Raw genomic sequence first — 21,226 nt, 5'->3', positions numbered from 1 at the left:
TTCGCCCCTCCCTGTGACTGCCCCTTTTATTTTTATTGATCATCAAGTTGACATTCGACGGAGTGAAGGAAAGAGCGAGACAGTGATAATATTTTGCCATAAATTATGCGCCTAATTAATTGGCCTACAAATTCCAATTCCTCCACTCTGAATCTTTCCCAGTTAATTAGTTAGAAACAGAAGAGCGAATCAAACGAGTCTTGGGAGCTCGGAAGAGCTTGGCGATTCTCCATCTTGTCTTAGCAGGTTGTTCTGTTTTTGTTGTTGCTTGAGTTTCAAAGATTTTTATGGAAATGTATTTGTGTGTCGCAGATTTATAACTTTGGATTCACATTTAAATTGAGCTTTTCTTAGAATTTGATTTGTTCAAGCTTGGAAATTGAATAAAGAATAATTTCTCAGATTTCTAAGGCAAGAGATTTATAATGACAAGTTGGCTTTTATAAAGAATTTAAACAACATAAAACTGCGCATTAAATGAAGTTTTGGGAATTGTCAAAAATGAATTATGATTCTTAATTGTCTAGTTTTCGTAAAAACTTTAATAAGTATTATCAGCTTATAAACCATTTGTTTTTTAAACTAAAAATTCAGTTATAAATAAGAATTTCTTAGACCATGGATACAATTTGAAAACTTAAATTAAAAATTATAAGCCGTAAGCAATTTTCTTCATTCTTGGCCATATTAATTACAAAGAAACACATTGTAAAAGTGGGTAATACCCCTGCCAACCAAAGAATTCAATTACGGATGAAACACTTCATCTTCGCTCCCCATTTCGCAATGATCTCGTGTCCTATCTCAATTAAGCAAGCCAGAAAAACAAAGAACGCAAAAGCCAGAGGCAGACGTTCATAATTAAAAAATTGTCATTTTGTTGTCGTTTGCTTAACTTTATCTGCAATTGGTTACAGCAGAGATTACACCTGGCAAATTGTGAGGAGGCGGAGGTGGTGCGAGGTGGTAAATCAAAGGCGGCAAATTGTGGGCCCACAAATGCTATGCATTGTTGCTCCTCCGACTTATCTGGGTTCTCTTGGCTCGGTTTGGTTAGGCAAATCTTTGGCGGCACTCCCACACGGGCAGTTTTCAGCTTCAGATACATTTACAGATACAGATACAGATAGACAAACAGATATGGATGCGGATACGGAGGGAACCTCTTCTACGGCCTTTTATTTGTCGCTGGCTGATTAAACTTGCATTATATATACACATAAATATATGTACAAAGAGTGCCGTTAAAGCAAATAACAACAAGGCGCGTTCTTTAATAAGAAAAAAGAAAAAAAAAAACCGAGAGGGAGTGAAAAAAGTTAATTAAATTGTAAACGAGTGAGTGGCTGCTTCTTTCATTGGCACACACGCAACTTCTTCATCATCCGGCGAATGTCTGGCCCCTTAATCCCGTGGCGTGATTAAAGTAGTCCACTTTCGGCTGGGCCCAGGGATAAAACTCCCCGGCCATTTTCCACGCTTTTCCCCCCTTTCTTTGCTGGCTTTTCCTGTTTGCTTTTTGGAAGCTGCTTCTGCTCCTCTGTTTTTCTTTCGTGGTTTTTCCGCTTTTGAAGTGCTGCCGCAGAGACAACTGCAATTGTTCTTTAGCCGCCCACAAATTTATTGTCCAAATATTAACATATTTGCCCGGGTATAACCCAGAACATAACTCATGCCGCAAATTGTGGCAAACTCTTTTTCCTCTTCGGACAGACTGTAAATTATGTCGCCAAGTCCCTTGTTTTTTCCAGCAGATTTTCGGGCATAAATCCAGTTTTATGCTTATTGCATAATTAAGTTATTTGGCCTTTAATATTTTCTAATTATACAAGATTTATAAACATTTTTTTACGACCCCTTTTACGATTAGCAAGATTTAGCGATGCTCGAAATCTCCGCTCGGGGATTTCGTTTTATGGAAGTTGCTTATTTTAAGTTTTTATAGCTGCACCTAAAATCATCAGATATCAGATAACTTATCAGCCTTTTCGTATCTCTTTTTGCATCTCATTACAGCTGTGCGAAATTGTATGAATCAGGAAATCAACCAGAAAGCAGCTAAACCAACGGAATGGAAAAAATGGTAAGTTGAAGGCGAATTTTATAGCTTAGAAACTTTACAAATATTTCTTTGGCTATTAATATCAATGAGAAAATTATTCCTGCGGTGATTATATTGAAACAGTGTTTTTTTATGGGAAACCTGAGAAGGGAATTAACAGTGTAGTGTTTTTAATTTTGTAATTTCTATTAACCTTGAGATAACTGATAGTTAAATCACCATTTTGTTGCAAAATACTAGCTTGGTTACAATTTACAGACTCTTCTGCTCTATAATTTCCTGTTCCTTACTATTTTGCATACAAGAAGACATCAGCTAGAAGTAAAAATAAATAAGAGGCCAGAAAACTTGACCTTCCCCACTAACACTTGGCCCCTTGGCTACTTCATTGCGCTTAGTTTGCCGCACAATGGAGAGAAAAATGCCAGGGCCCTCTGTGTGACCCAGGCAGTGCAATTGACCAAGGAGCCAAGGAGCAGGAACCTCCTAGTAGTCAGCACCCAGCATCCATCGGCATCATAAACTTCGTCTCCGTCTGCGGTTGTCGGCAGTTACTTTTCAACGCCAATTTTACTCTTCAAAACGAGCCAACTCCTGCTGCACAGAGAAAAATTACGTTTGAAAACTAAGAATAGTTTAAAATAGGTAATACAAATATGAAGAAAGTCTTTGAAAAATTAGTCCAAACGACCTTCAATCGACCTTATTTTTAAAAAATTACTTCAAAAATCAAAAAACTCTTTCAAAATTGATATCACTTACTTCCTAGCTTTTTTTCATTAACTATTTATTTAGCTCACTTACGAAATGATTAAGAAATATAATATGTATTTTATTTCTTCTAAGAAATGATTTTAAATAGCCACGATACATTTTTATTACAAACTTCCTAGCATTTTCCATTGTACAATTTACTTACTAAGGAGATGATTCAGTTGGAACTTAATTAAACCTTACTTATTATAGTTTTCCTCGGTGTAGGACTATTCTTTTGGTTTGAGCCTGGTTTTCTGGTTTCGGCTGCCGTGGGCGATGCATCTTCAGACGCGACTTGTTGCCCCATTGTTGGCTTACCCTTTTCAGCGGAGAATATGAGAATGTGGTAGAGAGACCGGGAAAGAGAGAACTGAATCTGCTGGCATATCTTTTGCCACTTTAACGTTAACGAGCTGTTGACTTCTTTCTGCTTTTGCCGGCAGTTGAGTTGCCAAGTTCTTCAGCTCGACTCCATCTTCCGTCGTCATCATCATCTGGTTCCCTGCTTTGCCTATCCATCATTCTCTCATATTTCCTTTGCCGGCTTTAATGCAAAATATCCTGGCAAGCCTTGCAGTATAGTAAACATCTGTCCGTCTCTTTCTGTCACTCTACAGCCATCTCTTTCGCCGTCTCAACTTGTCTGGCCAACTGTCGAAGCTTTTTGTTGACATGGTTTGTTTTTTTGTTTTATTCTCTCTCCAGACACTGTTGTTTTATTTTCGTTTGTTCCGAGGCTCATTTGTTATGCGAGACATTTCGAAATGTTCTCGTAATTAAAACATGAGAATATTTCCATAAATACAAACATTGATTCAGCCAGATGGGCAAACATACTGCAATGACACATCATCATTCTCAATCCGTTCGTTCGCTCGATCTTCGTGTGCCTTTTCTGTTTTTTGTTTACAATGCGTTTGCTTAAAATTACAAATAACTAATTTAATATGCCAAACATGCAACGTCTCCCATCGCAGCATGTGGCGCTCGACTGCGCTAGAGAAAGATGGAATTATTCGGTTAATTGAATTATAATTGTAGACGGCAGCCAGGCAGCTATCTTTTCCCCTAGATTTTCCCCTGTACGCCACTCCCTCGCATAGATCACGTCGATCATGTCGAGCAGTCAATCAATTTTCTAAAGATATTTTCATATTCTCGGTGCCTGCTCGTTGGTAAAATGTGTATATATTCCGGGTAGCCATAGGCAGAGTTCATTGAAAATGCCAGTGCTGCTTGGAGATGGGTTTCTCTTGGCTAGGGATTGAATACAGAAATTGTTATGATATTTATTGTTGGGAAATTATAGAAATGCTTATGAGTAACAAATGTGTTGTGTGATAGATGTAGTGCTTGTCATGGTTCCCTGATTCCCTGATTTTAATAATGATGAAAGCTTAGGTATGCCTACAGCTTATAGGTGTAATTTCAGGACTATAAAATTTGAATTGATTATGTATCTTATTTTTTAATTTACCAAATCAATAATTTATATATATACCGGAATATTGTAATATGCTTTTGGTACTTGGATCTTAAATGAGTAGCAGTCTAAGATTCTCCAGTTCGTTATTCAATACAAATAATATTTCTTATTTCGTAAATGGTATATTCCTAAAAGTGCCTATTCAGAGGCTATCAGAAATTCTCACAAGAATAAATAAAATGTGTCTAGATAATGTTTTACAAGACACGAGCAGACAATGATGCTAACTGAATTTCTGTTTCACGGCAACTTGAACTCCGGTTAAACCGAATCATTTGCCCAAATCAGTTTGCACCTTACGGTTGGCTCGAATTGCCCCTGATTCGATTCTATTCGATTGAACTCAACTTTTGTGGCACGTCGGCAATGGCGTTAGTGTAAACAACAGTGGGTATCCACCTAAGGCGGATCACGCATCGTGCAGCTACAGTGGAACCACCCGTTGAGTGGGATGTGGGTAGTAGGGGGGGCTTGGAGTGGAGTGGCACACATCATCCGACATCCCTTCGTGCTGTTTCCTGCCCGAAAAACACGCGCTGATTGCTTTGGCTGTTGAAATGCGCTTGAAAAAATAAACCAAGAGCCCAGGGAAAAAGGCATAAATTATTTGATGCAACAACAAAAAAAAAAGGGGAAAAGAAAATACCCCCATTCCTCAGCCACCTCTGGAAAATTAAGGTGACCATATGTGGCCGGAGGGCACCCGACTGAGAGCAAGTGAAGCAAGAAAAACAGTTCATAAAATCAACAAACAGCAGCAGCAGCAGAAGCAGAAGCTGAACAAAGATCCACATCTTCTAGGGAAAAGCCGAATAGGAATAGGAATAGCAATGGGAATCTCAAACAACATTTGAAATGCCATGCAGGGAATTCCTGTGTGTTGCTGTTAGTGTTTCAAATAAACTTCGAAATGCATAAATAGTTTACAACAATAACAGGGAATCAGCAGCAGCGGCAGCAGCGTTTCCCTGAGAAGGAAAGAAAAACAGGAACAAGTGCGTTGATTGCAGCCAGCCGCCTGCACTTTACACTGGGAGGTGGGTGGAAAATCGTGAAAAACCAGGGTGTTGAGTGGAAGTCGGGGAAATCGTGTGGGCCGAGTTATTTTGAAACTGACTGCCTTGATGCCGAGTGCAGAATGGAGAATGGAGAATTCAGAATGCAGTTGCATCTGCAGCATACCAAGAGTTCATTGGTTCCCACTTCCTCTGCAGCACATCCCCTTCAAAATTTTCCTTATTCCACTCTACTCATTTACATTTTTTCTCTTGTTCAGCTCATTTGATTTCCTTGTACTGTGACCAGGGGGAAATCAAAGCTGACCAAAGAATTAAGCCCGAAAATGTTGAATTTAAGGCCGAAGAAGAATTTAAGAGGAGAAAATTGATAAACTATATTATGCAAGAAACTTGTACAAAATAAACCAAAAATATTTATGAGCAAACAAATAGAAACTCTATATGTATAAATCCGTAACTTCTACTTTAGCTCAATTTTTAAAGTTAAACCCACAACGAAACAAAACCCAACTACAAAAGTTTTTATTACTAAATTTCAAATCAGTTTTTCAGGTTTATCGCCTAACAAAATCTTTTTCCATCAGCGTTTAAAATAAAAGTGAAATAAATTTCCCCAACCAACTCTAACCACTTTGCAACTTCAATTTCTTGTTACAAGTGCAACATTTTATTAACCCTCCGGTTGTCCCTACCCCACCCTTGGTTCGAACAATTTCCCTACATATTTGGCGCTTTGGCATCGTAAATATTTTTATTGCATAGCCATAAAAAAGAATAACACAAACAGAACGAAGAAAAAAGTGCAATAGACTATCAACAGTTTCACGCCTTCCCTCGGCCTTTTGCATACTGGCATGTATAGTACATGTACAAGCGAATATCGGTTGATATTTTCCGTCCGTTTTGTATCTTTGTTTATGCCACACATGTTACGCCTACGAAAAAGTCGTATAAAACATCGGGGGAAGTTCGAAAACACATAGGCGCTGTCGCATGTCCCGCAGGCCTATTGTCTGCCTTTGAGTCGAGTTTAGTTCAGTCGAGTGAAGTGGAGTTGACTGGCTGTTGTTCCTACATTTGCCAGCCATATGTGGCATGAAAATGCTAATGGGGAAACTTTACTTCTACCTAGAGGCTGCACAGAGAAAAAAGTGAAATATCAAGAGTTCTCGCTCGAAATTCAAAGATAAATAAATGTTATGTGCATAATCCATAAAGTTAAAAATAAAAATATGTATATCATTTTTATTAACAAATTTGTTATAAAATATCTTTTCTTCAGTGCAGCAGTTTGATACCTTGGTTGTTTGTCTGTCAATCACAAATACGAATTATGCAAAGAAATGTTGCCTGGGATTTATTTTCAATCTAGCATGTTCCGTAAAAGGAAATCAACAGAAAGTTGCATGACAATTTCAATATAGAATATTAAAATGCGCTTATCGGAGAAACCTAGCTCTGAAAATATTCCTAAATTTTGAAAGCCAACAAAACATGAAAGCTGTCAGACCAAGACGGGTGATATGTGGAGTACAAAGTTCATCTGTCAGCTAGGAATCGAAACTCGGATCGGTATCAAGAGTCATGTGCTGTCCACTTTCAAACTTTTTAGGGTAGGGCGGCATTTTCACTTTGAAATGCCACAAAGTGCCAGCAACAAAAAACGCTGATAAGCCCGCGATTTATTTATGATTTTGTTCGATTTGGGGTCTGATGCTTTCATAAATTTAAATTCTACAGTGGCCCTGGCGTTTCAATTAAGCAATTGTTGTAAATTGTTTTTCGAATTTTTGTTCTGCCCGCTCTCTGCATTTCCTTCGACCGATATTGATATTGATGTTGATATTGATTTTGATATTGAGTGATATATGGCTGGCTGGGCGAGCCTGTGAATCGTTAAGATTTCTGTAGGACTGGCCAAAAGAAATTAGTCAAAGTTGGAAGCGCTTGCATGCAAATTATTGTTATGGGCAATTTGGCCATTAGCCACAGCGCCATAAATTATAAACCAGAGCCGGAGAGCAGAGTCGCCGAGATGCGAGATGCCTCATTGAAATTCCCCTAGCCGAAGGCAGAAATCCAAAAACCAAGAGCCCGGGAGGAAAGTCGACTGCCTGGGACATGTGCCTCGCATTTCAAATTTACATCCACATATATAGTATATACCATACATCGCCCTGTATACGCAGATTGAATTTGGTAATTTGTGGTCTCGCATTGGTTTATGCATTTCCATTTGAATCTGAATTGGACTGCAACTTTATGACTTGAAGAGGGTGCTAAATTAGTTGGAAAATATTTGGAAACGTGTGTTTTGGGCGGCGCAAAACCAATATTTGTGGTCGGTATTTATAGAATGTCTCTGGCCTGCGCCAAAGGTGGTAAATTAATCAGATTTCTAAATGATATTCGTTCGCCCCGACAAATGCGGGGAAGATAAATGAGTGTGGTTAATATTATTTATTTGGATGGTTTATCTGATGCGGGGATTTGGATGTGTCATTTATATTAATAATATTGGTGTTTCGAAACTTAAATTTCTCCATTGGTATGGCACTGAAATACTTTTAGTCAACTCAAAAGGAATTGTATACTTTTTATGGCTTTTCAATGGCATCTTTCATCTATTGATTGAACTAATTTTGTCTGTTTTGGATCGAAATTTACGCAACTAATTGATTTGGATATTTATTTAACATTTTGACAAGAAAGCCAAGAGAAACAAACGCAGCAGCAGCAATGCCATTAAAAGCCATTAACTGAAAACTTAAACGCATGCCAGAGACACATAGCGAAATAAAGAAGGGGGTTAAAAGATGGGGGGAAAAGCGGTAAAATCGGAAAATTGGGAGGCGGGCAAACCGGCGACGGTGGCTGCCGCGTGTTTATCGTTTGGCGTCGGGTCGCGCACGCATGCCAACAAAGTAAACCATGCTACAAATGCCATTAAATACGAGAGAAAAATACAAAAAAAAAAAAAGAATGAGGGAAAAAGAGCATATACATATAATACAAAGCAAGCCAAAAAGACGCTAAGGAATATGGGGAGAAGCAGCAGCGACAAACAAACATAAAAATCAATGCCAGGCGGAGGAAGAGCCACCCACCAGGATAGCGAGGCGTATGCGTAATATTAAAGGAGCAGCGCAGAGAGCCATGAAAATAGAGTGAGAGCGGCGACAAATTTATAGCATTGAAATAGAAACCAGACATCGAGACGTCAAATTGCCCCAATACACACACACACACACACACACACGAATTTCAAAGTCAAAAACCATACAAACTATTGCAAAATTGCTGGTTAAAACAAATAATTAAAAATCCTTTTTGGCAGGCCGCACTCTAAAAATGGGAATTTATGAGCCATGTTGTGATTCGTTGTTTGCATTGCATTAAGTTGCATAAATTAATTGCTACCAATCAAGAATGTTGCCAAAGTGTGTTGGCGTCGCGTAAATAAATACAATAAATGTCTGTGAATTAATTGCGGAATTTCGGTCAAAGCAAACACATCATAAATTATGGTACTCCTTTTTTTTTATTTTCCTTTGTTTGGTCGTGAATAGAAATTGTTGACTTACGGTCTGCCAAACAAACAGGTTCACCCTTGAGATGCATTGCACATTTTACACTTAAAAATTGTATGGTAAATTAAAAATCATAATAAAATAATATTTAGTTAATATTATACCTAAATCAAGATGATGAGTTTATAATAAAGTTTGATCTTGCAATATCGCATCCCAAATGGCTCTAATTTTTCTGTGTGCTGAGGAAACTATTATTATTAGGAAAATAAGTTTAGAGCTTAATTAAATGTGTTGCTGCGGTACATCCACTGTACTTAGTCTTGCCCAAGCTCAGCAATTAAGCACCTTTCGCAGGTGGAGGTCACCACACACGACCCCTCAACCCGATGTCACCTATGTATCTTCAAGTCTCCACCTCGTAGCTCACCATTAATTATCCATGTCAGCGGCATTTTGTCACACAACAAGCGACGCTACCTACGAAACATCCTCGCATTTTCCGGGAGCATGTTGCAGATATATTTCACTTAATTTCCCTGACATTAATTAATACACGTGTGTGTGTGTGGGTGTGTGGGTGTGCGGGTGTGCGGGTGTGTGTATGTGTGAACGGCACGAGGTTGTTAGTTGACAACAAAGGGCACTAAAAATGTTTGTACGCCAAATGAGGACGGAGTTTCCATCCCCGGAGAAGGAGTACAACCAGGGAGACATGCTAAATTGTCTACCTAGAACTTCAGACATAACATGCATCATTCATGCCGGAATGTATATGTTCTTTTGGGGGCCCTTCTTTTTGCCCTCTTGACGCTTTCAAATGACCATAAAAATCGTTTTTATTGCATGTGTCACAACAGCCGGGAAAACTCTTACCGTAATAGTTTTTCTCCCATTTTTTTTTTATATTTTTTTGTTGGTTTTTTGTATGTCAATGTCGCCGGCAGTTGGTTATTTTTTTCTGCGGTTCCCTTTAATTGCCATAAAAATGAAAGATCCACCGGAATGTGAGCCACAGACAACGCGGCGACAGTCGTTAAACCACCTCTCTCGCTTTCCTGCTGTCCTCCTGCTGTTTCAATTAGTTTTCCATCAACAAATATCAGCATATTTTATTTTTTTAGTAGCCGCGCTGCATTTATGATTCAATTACTTTTATTGCCAAATCGGGGTGTAAAAATGCCGTCACCGGTATTAGCCATAAAACGGTCTATTATCAAATATGCCCATAAATGTAAATCGTAGATAAATGGCAATAACAGTATTTTTCGTTTTCCATTTTGGAAAGTTAAATAACCAACAAATAGTATTAAAATAAAAGTCTCGGAAATGGAAGATCGTTAAATGGAAAAATGAAAAAATGAAAAAATTGAAAATTGAAAACCGAATGGTAACTGGTTTTCTACGTTTACAATAATAATAAAATAAATTTGAACAAAGTAAATAAAATGTGAAAAAACTATAGGATATGGACAATTACATTTTATTTTATATGCAATAACTTTATAATATTTAGAAAATTTATGGGACAAAATCCTTTGGAATTCCATAAAACTGGACAATGATTACCTTATTCCCTGTTTTTTCCAAAAGTCATTATCGTTACTCAGCACTTAATATATATCTTTGTAACACCTCAGCTTGGTGGAAAAAGTCATGAACATTTTTATAGTTCCTTTCACGCCGCTGTTTTATGATGCGTTAAAGTTGCATCATAAAACCTCTTCCTCTTTTCCCACCCAGAAAATTGTTATTTTACAAATGTGCCACATCCTGAAGCAACAAAAATTATATATATATATATTTCCTTTTTTTTTTTGTATTCTTTGGTATATTTAATTTGTACCCCACAAAATTCCCTTTTGATGGGCTTCGGGATGTGTTTTCATTGTCGCAGAGGAAATGGAAATGGGAATGGGAGTGCAAGGCAATTCGTTTTTAATTGTTTTTCTTCTCCCTCGAAAGTCTACCAAAAGGGGAGTGGCAACAACTGTCAAAATAAAAACGCTTGCTCATGCTGCAAAATTTGAAATGGAAAATAAAATCTGCCAACAGGACAACCACCCACACATGCAGGACTTGCATTTTTTTTTTTTGTAGGTTTTTGCCTTTTAGCTGGGAAGACACTTGACACTCTTTTGTATTTAGTCAGCCAGCCGACAGTTCACACCCCCTGTAAAGCACCCCTTCATTCCCCTTTGGCCACTGCAGCTGCACTTTTGTCTTGTTATTAGCAAAATTTACCAGGGCGTAGGAAGCGGGGTAAAAATCGGAAATTTAATTTTATTTCCATGTTTTTGTTTCGCCTTCAACCTCGGGCTCACTTATTTTGCACAGAAAATAAAATTGTGTTAATTTTGTTTTGCACAGAAAGTTAAATTATGTTAATCGTTTTATATACTCTTAAATAAAAGGTCGCTTTATTTATTGTCTTAATACAAATCAATTTTTCTAAAAATATATAACAATTTGTTTAGTGAATGTTTTTCAATCATTCAAGGTCTTGTGAGTACGACTTTTAATCAAGTTTTTCCTACTGTTTATTAGCAAAGTTATACAAATAATTTTCCGTGTATTGCCACCCCTCTGTCTTTGCCCTTTTAGCTGTTCCACTCGCTTTCTGCGGTGTCATTTAGTCCGCAGTAAGAGTTTTAGCACAAAACAAGGACAACAACGACGACAAAAAAAAACAAGGACAAGAAATATTCAATAATAGAAAACCCTAAACGACGAAATCAACCCCTCGAAAGAACCCTTCCCATCCCTTCCGAATTTCTTTGGTGGTGCAGGGTGGTTCCCAAAAATACACAGGAACAGTTTGACATTTGCAAATCGTTTTGCGTGAAGTGCCCACCGGATTTCCCCGATCTCCGAGGATCTCTTAGTTATGCATTTACCATAATTTATCAAAAGAGCCAAATGAAGCCACCAGAGGAATAGACAGAAAAGCCAGTGAATAATGAGATAGATTCACAATCAGCGGAGTCATGATGGCGTCCACTTAATTAAAACTTAATTGTAAAGTCAGAGGACTCACAGTGGTTAAGCATGGACTAAAACAAAAAAAGAACTATGCAAAAAAGCATTTAATGATGGGCCACATGCACAAACAATTTGCATTTTGCTAAAACTTTCACAAAGCAACAAAAGCAGCCGAACATCAAAGAGCCAAAGCGCAGGGAAGAGTGCTCTAAAACCCTTTTTAAAAAAATTTGTTGCAAAAGTGTGACAGCAAAAACAGCCTGGCAAATGCAAATGCAAAAAAAGAAAAAAAAAAAAAAAAGGAAAGCTAAAACACGTTTAAATGTCAATGATTTTAATGGGCGGACGCGCAAAAATCTTGAGCCAGTTTTGTGTTATTACGTTGACAAAGCTCCTCGGGGAAAAGCTCACAGGAGAGTCGAGACCGCCGCTTTTCCCCATTTTCCGCAGCCCTTTTTGCCGTTTCCCCATTTGAACTCGCGCTGCGTTTGTAAGGTCATGGAACTTGTCTGCATTGACTTTGAGTTGGGGTGGTGGGAAAGGGGCTGGTAAAATAAAAACTTTTTCATTTGCCGTCTCTTTCAGTAAATGTCTACCTGTCTCTCTCACTCACTCTGACCCTACCGTGTCGACAAACTGTTTTCATTTTGCGCCGCTACGCGCTTTTTGATGCCGCCGCCAACAAGGCAAACAGTTGCTCCTCCTCCTCCTCCTCCTCCTCCTCCTCCTCCTCCTCCAGCTCCTGATTCTGTTTTTCCTACCTCCCACCCTCCCTTCGCTTTTCCTTCCGCTTTTCACGGCGAGTTTTTCAATTGATTTTCGCGGTTTGCTTTGGCCAAGGCCACAGCGTAGGGGGTAGGTGGGTGGGCGATTTGAGTTGACTGTTGCACCTGCGAGCCCTTCGAGTTTGTTGCTGCTGCTTCAACGCTTCTTTGTGCCTTGTGCACCTGCGGTGGGGACAGGGGATGCCCCGAAAATACAAAAAAAAAAAAAAAAACTGAGAACAGAGAACAGAGCGGAAATACCCCCCATAGAAAGTTTAAGTGCCTTGTGGTTGGCAAGTTTTTCCTTTTTGGCTTTTCCATGCTCCGCGTTCTTATTCGGCGCTTATTTTTTCTGCATTTTTACCCCAAACTCCACAAGCTGGCGATTTGGAGCCGTTTTGTATGAAGACCTCTTCGATGGGGGATTTTTTTTTTATTATTGTTTTTTGCCTTTGATTGATTGATTGGCCTCCATCGGGGCGATAAGTTATCGATTAGCATTCTCTTTGGCTGCCCAACAATGCTGGTTTCGGGCATTGTTTGGTTAATTGCTCATCATCATTATCTTGAGTTGAATACCGGATTCACTTCCTCCGCTTTTGTGCCTCGTTGTTAACTGTACTTGTAAGCGATATTGGTACTTAAAAGTTTATGGCCTTGTTAAAGGAAACCTCTTTAGAACCTTCTATTTATATAGTCAATCTTTCAGTTTGTCTTAAGATAGCTTTGCTCCTTAAAATTAATATGGCTTCGCTTTTATACTTTTAGGTGCCTAAAAATAAATGTATTGTATAATTAAACCCAAAGGTAATTAAGAAAAGTATGTAAATAGTTACAATCAACATTTTTAATCATCCATAAAATAAATACAACACATCTTCTTAGATTCTCGGAATATTGCAAATAAGATCATTCCTTCAAGACTCGTCTTGATATGAAATTCCCACCTTCTTGGAAACCCACACCTTGTGCGGTTTGTTTGCCATGGGTGTCGACTGTACTTTGAGTAGCCAGCAACACTTGCTACTTATTTGCTCGTTGGTGTCGTCTTCCCATCTTGTCTTTGGCTTGTTTGTTTAATTAAAACAGTCAGGTTGTCGTTGTCGCAGTTGCTGCTGTTGCTGCTGCTGCTGCTATTGCTGCTGTGTTTTGCCCATGTTGCTGGTGATGGCGAGCTACCAACTTTGGTAACAGCTTCCGCCCGACGACCTCTTTAGTGCATCGAAGCGCAGCCATTCACCGATCACCGGGGGATCCCTCTCCATTTTCCCCGCTGAATCTCTTTTTCTCTGCGTTTTCAAGTCTTTGGCAAACATGGCCAGGAAAGTCAGAGCCAGATCTCTAGTTTGCTGAAGAGCTTGGACAAACATCGTTGAGACTGGATGGCAGCGTGATTTTGTATAAATTCTAGCAGCGGCGGAATGATTGGCAAAAAGCCATGCATTCGGGGCGAGTAATAATTTGTTACTCGTAACGAGCTTGTAGCGTCTGAGCCGCACGCTTGTTAACAATTAAATAAACAATATGAGTCTGCACTAAATACGCTGAGCGGGAGAGAAACAACAAATCATTAAGCAAACATGGCCCAGTCGATCGAGGCAAATACAAACATTTAGCTACCACTTGTAGAAGCCGAGAAAACGGGGAGAATCACAGAGAATCACAGAGAATCTCAGAGAAGCGATCCATTCGTCACCGCCACTTGAGACATTTTTCTCTATTAAAAATAATATTTATGCATTCTGCTTATTTCTTATTTCTTTTTTCTTTTTGCCTCGCTCCATTCGAGAGAAGCACGTTTGCTATTATTTCCAGGCCATTTCCCATGAACACATCCACCTATTAGTGGTAGTTGTGTTGCCCGGCAATCAGAACTCAGTCGGGCCCGAAAGGAGCCCAAGATCCCTCGTCCACTTGAGGCTTTAATAACCAGAGCAAGTGGTGTTTTTCGTTTCGGACCACAACAGCAACAACAGCACACAACCAGAATCACCACCACCCGTTGGCCAAATCCAAATGTGGAATCCGTTGTGAACGTGGCTTTTCCATATCCAATGTATTCATATGTACGCATTTTCTTTTCTTTTCTTTTTCATTTCGCTCTGTTGGGGTCTCTGCCATTTTGGTCACGTTCGCTGCATTTCAATATGATTTTCCTGCGTCGGACAAACCAATTAGACTTTTCCCTCTTTCCGTTCGGTGATTGTCGCATTGTTTCGGCTTACTGCTAATTTTCACTCTCGGTTACGAAGAAAAAACTTAAGTGTCAATTGGCGAGGGCAAATTTTAATGCATTGGGTTAGGTTTTGCCATTGGGGAACTTACAAAAGGAAATTTAATTTGTTTTAAGTATTTCATTAAATTTTAAAGTCATTTCAAAACTTTTAAATACTTGTTTTTATCTATAAGGATTGTAAATTTGCTTTAAAGCCTTTGAGCCTTTGTGAGAACTTGCAAAAAATTATTATGTCATTTCTACACCATTGCAAATCAAATTTAACTTTGTTTTGCAACAAATAATTTTTTAAAAATTATTTTAAACCCTCTGGCAGCTGTAACCACTCTTCAACCTTGATTTATGACAGCTTCTCTGCTCTTTTGCACTTCCATCATCCGCTGAATTTGTCATTTGAGTAGGTGAACATTGCGTAAGCAGCATCACCGCAACCGATAGACGCCACCATCTTATGTGGAGTATATAGAATATATATTCGCTGCAATCGATAGCCTGGACTAACGCCTGGCATTGTTTCTCACGATCCGATTGCCTGGTGCCCACATTTCGATATTGGATTTCAACGTTTATTTTTGGCGCTACCCTCGAGTTGTAATCACAACACTTGGGCTTTTTGCCCCGTCCCACGTCCGCGCTGTCCTAGAAACATTTTCCGTAGCGTATTTACTTAATTATTTTGAAGTGCTTGGCAAACATTTTAACACGAAAAATGTTTCAGTGAGAGCCACAGCCACAGCCACACTCTACCAACTTATTTTCGGGGTTGTATCGGTGGCAAACAGGAGGAGTGGGCAAATTTGTGATGGACGCCATGCCGTCGACTAGCGCACACAAATGTTATTAATTAAAATGTCATTCATTTGGAAAAACAATGAAAGGACTTTCAGCGCCAAACAAAGTAGAAGGCGGGGTAAAGTATGGGGAGTACGACTATGTTTTATTTGCAGCTGTTGTTGACACTTTTTCCAAGAGCTCTGTGGAGCTGTAAAGCTTTAAAGCTGATGCTTTTCCTTTTGGACCACACACGCGCAGCTGAGATCCATCCCAAACTGAAACTGAAGCTGAAGCTGGCCGCAAAAGCCGCAAATATGTATGTCACTTGACACTTGCTAAAAACTGTATCTTGTAGATAAATTTCGTGACTTTGAGCATACAGAAGCTGCTGACTGCTGGCTGCTGGCAAGTAAATTGCCCTTCACTTCAGTCTGTCCAGCTGTCAATTTTTCGGTATCGCCAAGTATCGCTTCTGGAGCTGGAACAGCTGTGCTGTGTGCCCGTTGAGTTGACCACAAACCACTGGCATCGATATCGCCAGCTGCCATGTCAGAGTGGTTTATCCCCAAATAAGGTGTCACCCATATAATATTTATTATCCAGCCAGCGATGAGTGGAAACTTAACTTGATGGGTGGCTTTGCAGCCTCCATTTTGACTGCGTTTCAAGTGAGCAATTGTCTTGAATTAATTTCTGCCTCATCACATCCAATCCATCAGCGTTTCACACCCTTCTTCGGCTGGGAAACCAAAGCAAACACATTCATCAAGCACACACTAAGGGAAAACCCGGGGTGTAACATGTGGAAAGTAACTACTTTTGAAAGACTCTTTAGATTTTAGCAAATTTAAAAACTGCATATATTTAATATACTTAAGCCCATTATCTTAGCTATTTTTGATTGGAAATTAGTGTTTATTAAATAAACTTATGATACTATGAAAAGTATTCGAGGGTTATGTTGCTTATTTTTGATAAAGTTAGTTGTATCCCGATTCAGATACATATTTTTTTTTAACTATAAGGTAGTTTTTGTATTTTCTTTTTTTTTATTGCAAACTTGTGAAATAGTTATTTCCCAATACAGATACATTATTTCCAATTCTAGAGGGTAATTTTTTTCTATCTGCACTGGATCCATGCGTTTGCAGCCAGCAGACGCCGTCAAATTTAATAAAACTCACTGATTTTGATTGATGCGCCTCTTGGTCAGCAGCAGCAGTAGCAGTTCCCGAATCGGAATTGGAATCGGAATCAGAATCAGAATCATCAGCAGGGACAGCCCCGAAGCGTCAGCAAATATTGGCGGAAGGGTTGACACACTCGTTGGAGGAGTGGGAAATCGGGGTGAAGTGCTGGATGGTGGGAGGACCGGAGTGCTTGACATGTGACATGGACATGTCGTCCAAGTGTCGCTGCGCTCAATTGAAACAAATGAAGCGCGAAAGTTCTCCAGGGAGTGGGCCAGAAAGCGAATCAGAAAACAGGAAAGAGCAGTTACGACTTGTCGCCGCCTCATCAGTGATCCACAATAACGACTATAACACCATCTCTTTTCCACAATGTGACGTCTGTTGGAAAATTTTAGAGCACAAAATCAGTTGAATTTCGGAGGTTGACTCGTTAGAAGCTAAAAATAATATTAAATATCTGTTCAGTATGTGCAGGCTTAAGACAATCATTATCAGGATCTGAATTTCTTATCATAAAAGTACAGGAGTAAACAAAATGGTGATTTAATGATCATAAAATTGTGTGGTTATTTATAATTCAATATTTGTTTTATAACTGTCTAAATATCGAAATAAATAAATCATGGAACATAAGATTTAATACAACTTGACTTAAAACTTATAGATATTTTTGGACCCTTGGGATCTGAGATCTGAGAATCTTGGGAATTCTATTTAGAACTTAGAACATCTCGTATTTCTTTAATTAACCCTTAAACTAATTATATATTTTATTTTCCTTTAATTACAGCTAGACCACGCCGTTTGTCGAGCGCTGACGATTTGACGCTGAGCTGTCTGTCTGGCAGGAAGGAAACGCGACTCGCTTTTCCGGCTCTCGAGGCGCCTCCACGTGGAGTGAGGTGCAAGCGCAGAGAAGGTCAGAGGGCCAACAGAGACCCCGAGTGGGTGCAAGTCACACCCGAGAACGAAGCTTAGCTAAGACGCACACAATGAGACACAATCGACTGAGGGTCCTGGGACTCCTGGGACTCGCACTCATCCTCATCCTGACGACTTGCTGTCGAGCGGATGGGCCGCAGCACAGTCCGGATCACGGCCTGGGCATGGGCGGCATGGGAATGGGCGGACATGGTCTGGACGCGAGTCCTGCGCCCGGTTACGGAGTGCCGGCCATACCCAAGGATCCCAATTTACGCTGCGAGGAGATCACCATACCCATGTGCCGGGGCATTGGCTACAACATGACCTCCTTTCCCAACGAAATGAACCACGAGACGCAGGACGAGGCGGGCCTGGAGGTGCACCAGTTCTGGCCCCTGGTGGAGATTAAGTGCTCACCGGACCTCAAGTTCTTCTTGTGCAGCATGTACACGCCCATATGCTTGGAGGACTATCACAAACCACTGCCCGTTTGCCGCAGTGTCTGCGAACGAGCCCGTTCGGGATGTGCACCCATTATGCAGCAGTACAGCTTTGAGTGGCCGGAGAGGATGGCCTGCGAGCACTTGCCCATCCATGGTGACCCCGACAACCTGTGCATGGAGCAGCCTTCCTATACCGAAGCGGGCAGTGGCGGCAGTGGCTCTGGCGGATCGGGAGGATCTGGCAGCGGTTCTGGTTCCGGTGGCAAGCGAAAGCAGGGAGGCAGTGGCTCCGGCGGCGGTGGTGCCGGCGGCAGCGGTGGCTCAACGAACACAAAACAGTGCCGCGGACGCAATTCAAAAAACTGCCAAAATCCCCAAGGAGAAAAGGCAAGCGGAAAAGAGTGCAGCTGCTCGTGCCGCTCCCCACTCATCTTCCTGGGGAAGGAGCAGCTGCTGCAGCAGCAGCAGCAGCAGCAGTCGCCCATGATGCACCATCCGCATCACTGGTACATGAACCTCACTGTGCAAAGGATCGCCGGCGTGCCAAACTGCGGCATTCCCTGCAAGGGACCCTTCTTCAGCAACGACGAAAAGGACTTCGCCGGCCTCTGGATCGCCCTGTGGTCGGGCCTGTGCTTCTGCAGCACGCTCATGACCCTAACCACATTCATCATCGACACCGAAAGGTTTAAGTACCCGGAGCGGCCGATTGTCTTCCTCTCCGCCTGCTATTTCATGGTGGCCGTGGGCTATTTGTCCCGGAATTTCCTCCAAAACGAGGAGATAGCCTGCGATGGCCTGCTGCTGCGGGAGAGCTCAACGGGTCCGCATTCGTGCACCCTGGTCTTCCTGCTCACCTACTTCTTCGGCATGGCCTCCTCGATCTGGTGGGTCATCCTCAGCTTCACCTGGTTCCTGGCCGCTGGATTAAAATGGGGGAATGAGGCCATCACCAAGCACTCGCAGTACTTCCACCTGGCCGCCTGGCTCATACCCACTGTCCAGTCGGTGGCCGTGCTCCTGCTCTCCGCGGTGGATGGCGATCCCATTCTGGGCATTTGCTATGTGGGCAACCTGAACCCAGATCACCTGAAGACCTTTGTGCTGGCCCCGCTCTTCGTTTACCTGGTTATTGGCACCACCTTCCTGATGGCCGGCTTTGTCTCCCTCTTCCGGATTCGATCGGTGATCAAGCAGCAGGGTGGCGTTGGAGCCGGCGTCAAGGCGGATAAGCTGGAGAAGCTGATGATCAGGATTGGCATCTTCTCGGTGCTCTACACAGTGCCGGCCACCATAGTGATCGGCTGCTATCTGTACGAGGCGGCCTACTTCGAGGACTGGATCAAGGCGCTGGCCTGTCCGTGTGCCCAGGTGAAGGGTCCCGGCAAGAAGCCGCTCTACTCGGTGCTGATGCTCAAGTACTTCATGGCCCTGGCCGTGGGCATCACCTCGGGCGTTTGGATTTGGTCCGGCAAGACACTGGAGAGCTGGCGTCGCTTCTGGCGGCGACTCTTTGGAGCGCCCGATCGGACGGGCGCCAATCAGGCGCTGATCAAGCAGCGACCGCCCATTCCGCATCCGTATGCCGGATCCGGAATGGGCATGCCCGTGGGCTCGGCGGCGGGCTCGCTGCTGGCCACGCCCTACACCCAGGCTGGGGGCGCCTCGGTGGCCTCCACCAGCCACCACCACCTGCACCATCATGTTCTCAAGCAGCCGGCGGCCAGCCACGTATGACATGGAGAGTCGGGGGGAGCATCGACCATGGGCGGCGGCGGCGTCGGTGGCGGGGGTGGCGGCGGTAGCACCATTGGCGGCGGCACCCTGGGCCACGGCACCGCGATGAGCAGCAGCACGGTCGGCATGGGCCCTCTCCCCGGCACCCTGATGCATGGCGCCTCTGGCGGCGGCGGCGGCGGTAATCCCGGCAATGTCTACGGCAATGGGAACGGAAACAATGGCGTGGGCGGACAGAACACCGCCCCCGGATCGGTGATCGATTCGCGGGCCGTGTCCGTGGTGGTCACGCTGCCCGGCGGACCGGGTGCCCAGCATCCGGGCCAGGCGCTCAGCGACTACGGTCCCATATAGTTAATGGTACGCCCGGACACCGCGCACTGGGTATCGACCAGCAGTTTCAGCCAGCTGTAGCCGCTCAAGCTGGTCGATTCGCACGCCCGGCCTCTGCTGTCTCACTCGCACTCTTAGGCTCTCATCCGACGACCCCTCCACCACATCCATCACCCATCTCGCTCGCTCGGGGCAGCTTTAGCAAAGGTTTTCCAGCAAAATGCCATATTAATTCGAGTAGCCGTAGTTTGTTCATTGAGTGGAAAGCGCAACAAGAGCCCCTGTTTCTGTTTCGAATTCCGATCGATTTTTGCGGAATGCGAATTCATGAAATTTGTCTTATTTCAGCAAAGACTTGTTGCAATTTTGAAGATTTGTTAACCAAAAATTTTATTTCAAAAAGATTTATAATTTAAAAATAGAAATCAACATTAACTGTTAAATGAAACATTTTTGTAACTCTTTAGATATTTTGTTTTCTTAATATATAATATATTATTAAAATTACTGGAACATAAACTTTTCCAATATAAAATTTATATCTACCAAATGTAGATTTTTTTTGTAATGAATTGAAACCAGATTTTTGAAGTCTTATTTAATTACAATTTGTTTTTGAAAGTATTTCAGTACCTTCTTATTCCGCCAAATTTCCTAAAAGTTAGAAATCGAAACAGGGTCGAGAATTACCATTAGAGATGTGGTAACCAAACAATCTGCATACAAGATTCTAGTCCAAAAAAACCTTTGTCTTTAAAAGCAGATGAGTCAAGAGCTGCTAAGGCGTAGCGAAAAGGGTACTTTCCCAAAAATAAAAAAATTACGATCGAATCCAGTTGAAGCGCGTTTGTTCCACCTGCCATTGACTACTTTCCTATCAAAATATTCATAATGTCACCTTTTCTGTTGTTATGCCCTTCCACAAAACACTTTCCTCAACGAAATAGACTGAGAAACGCAAAACCAATTAAGTAACCGCCACGTAGA

At 41.7% G+C, this 21,226-nt stretch overlaps 2 protein-coding genes across 2 annotated transcripts in view; both read left to right on the top strand.

The window, feature by feature from the left end:
* The window catches only part of LOC128257796 (frizzled-2), a 28,523-nt gene extending 8,617 nt beyond the window's left edge, over positions 1–19,906 (top strand). Inside the window, exons 2-3 of the mRNA XM_052988995.1 lie at positions 2,017–2,083; positions 17,593–19,906. Coding sequence (XP_052844955.1) covers positions 17,795–19,906 — 2,112 coding nt within the window. The 5' untranslated portion in view covers positions 2,017–2,083; positions 17,593–17,794. The remainder of the gene's footprint in view (positions 1–2,016; positions 2,084–17,592) is intronic.
* A 27-nt stretch (positions 19,907–19,933) lies between these two features.
* Positions 19,934–20,639, top strand: LOC128257801 (acanthoscurrin-1-like). Its single transcript, XM_052989002.1, has one exon. The coding sequence runs from the start codon at positions 19,934–19,936 to the stop codon at positions 20,258–20,260; it is 327 nt and encodes a 108-aa protein (XP_052844962.1). The 3' UTR covers positions 20,261–20,639.
* The last annotated feature ends 587 nt before the right edge of the window (positions 20,640–21,226 follow it).

Source organism: Drosophila gunungcola, assembly GCF_025200985.1.
Source record: "Drosophila gunungcola strain Sukarami chromosome 3L unlocalized genomic scaffold, Dgunungcola_SK_2 000002F, whole genome shotgun sequence".
In the NCBI taxonomy this organism is placed as follows: Eukaryota; Metazoa; Arthropoda; class Insecta; order Diptera; family Drosophilidae; genus Drosophila; species Drosophila gunungcola.
Note: the sequence above shows the minus strand (reverse complement) of the source record. Positions and strands in the feature narration are given on the sequence as shown.

Bases quoted from the DNA above. Each gene is read 5' to 3' on its own strand.
- LOC128257801 (XM_052989002.1), top strand. From the start codon at position 19,934: ATGGGCGGCGGCGGCGTCGGTGGCGGGGGTGGCGGCGGTAGCACCATT.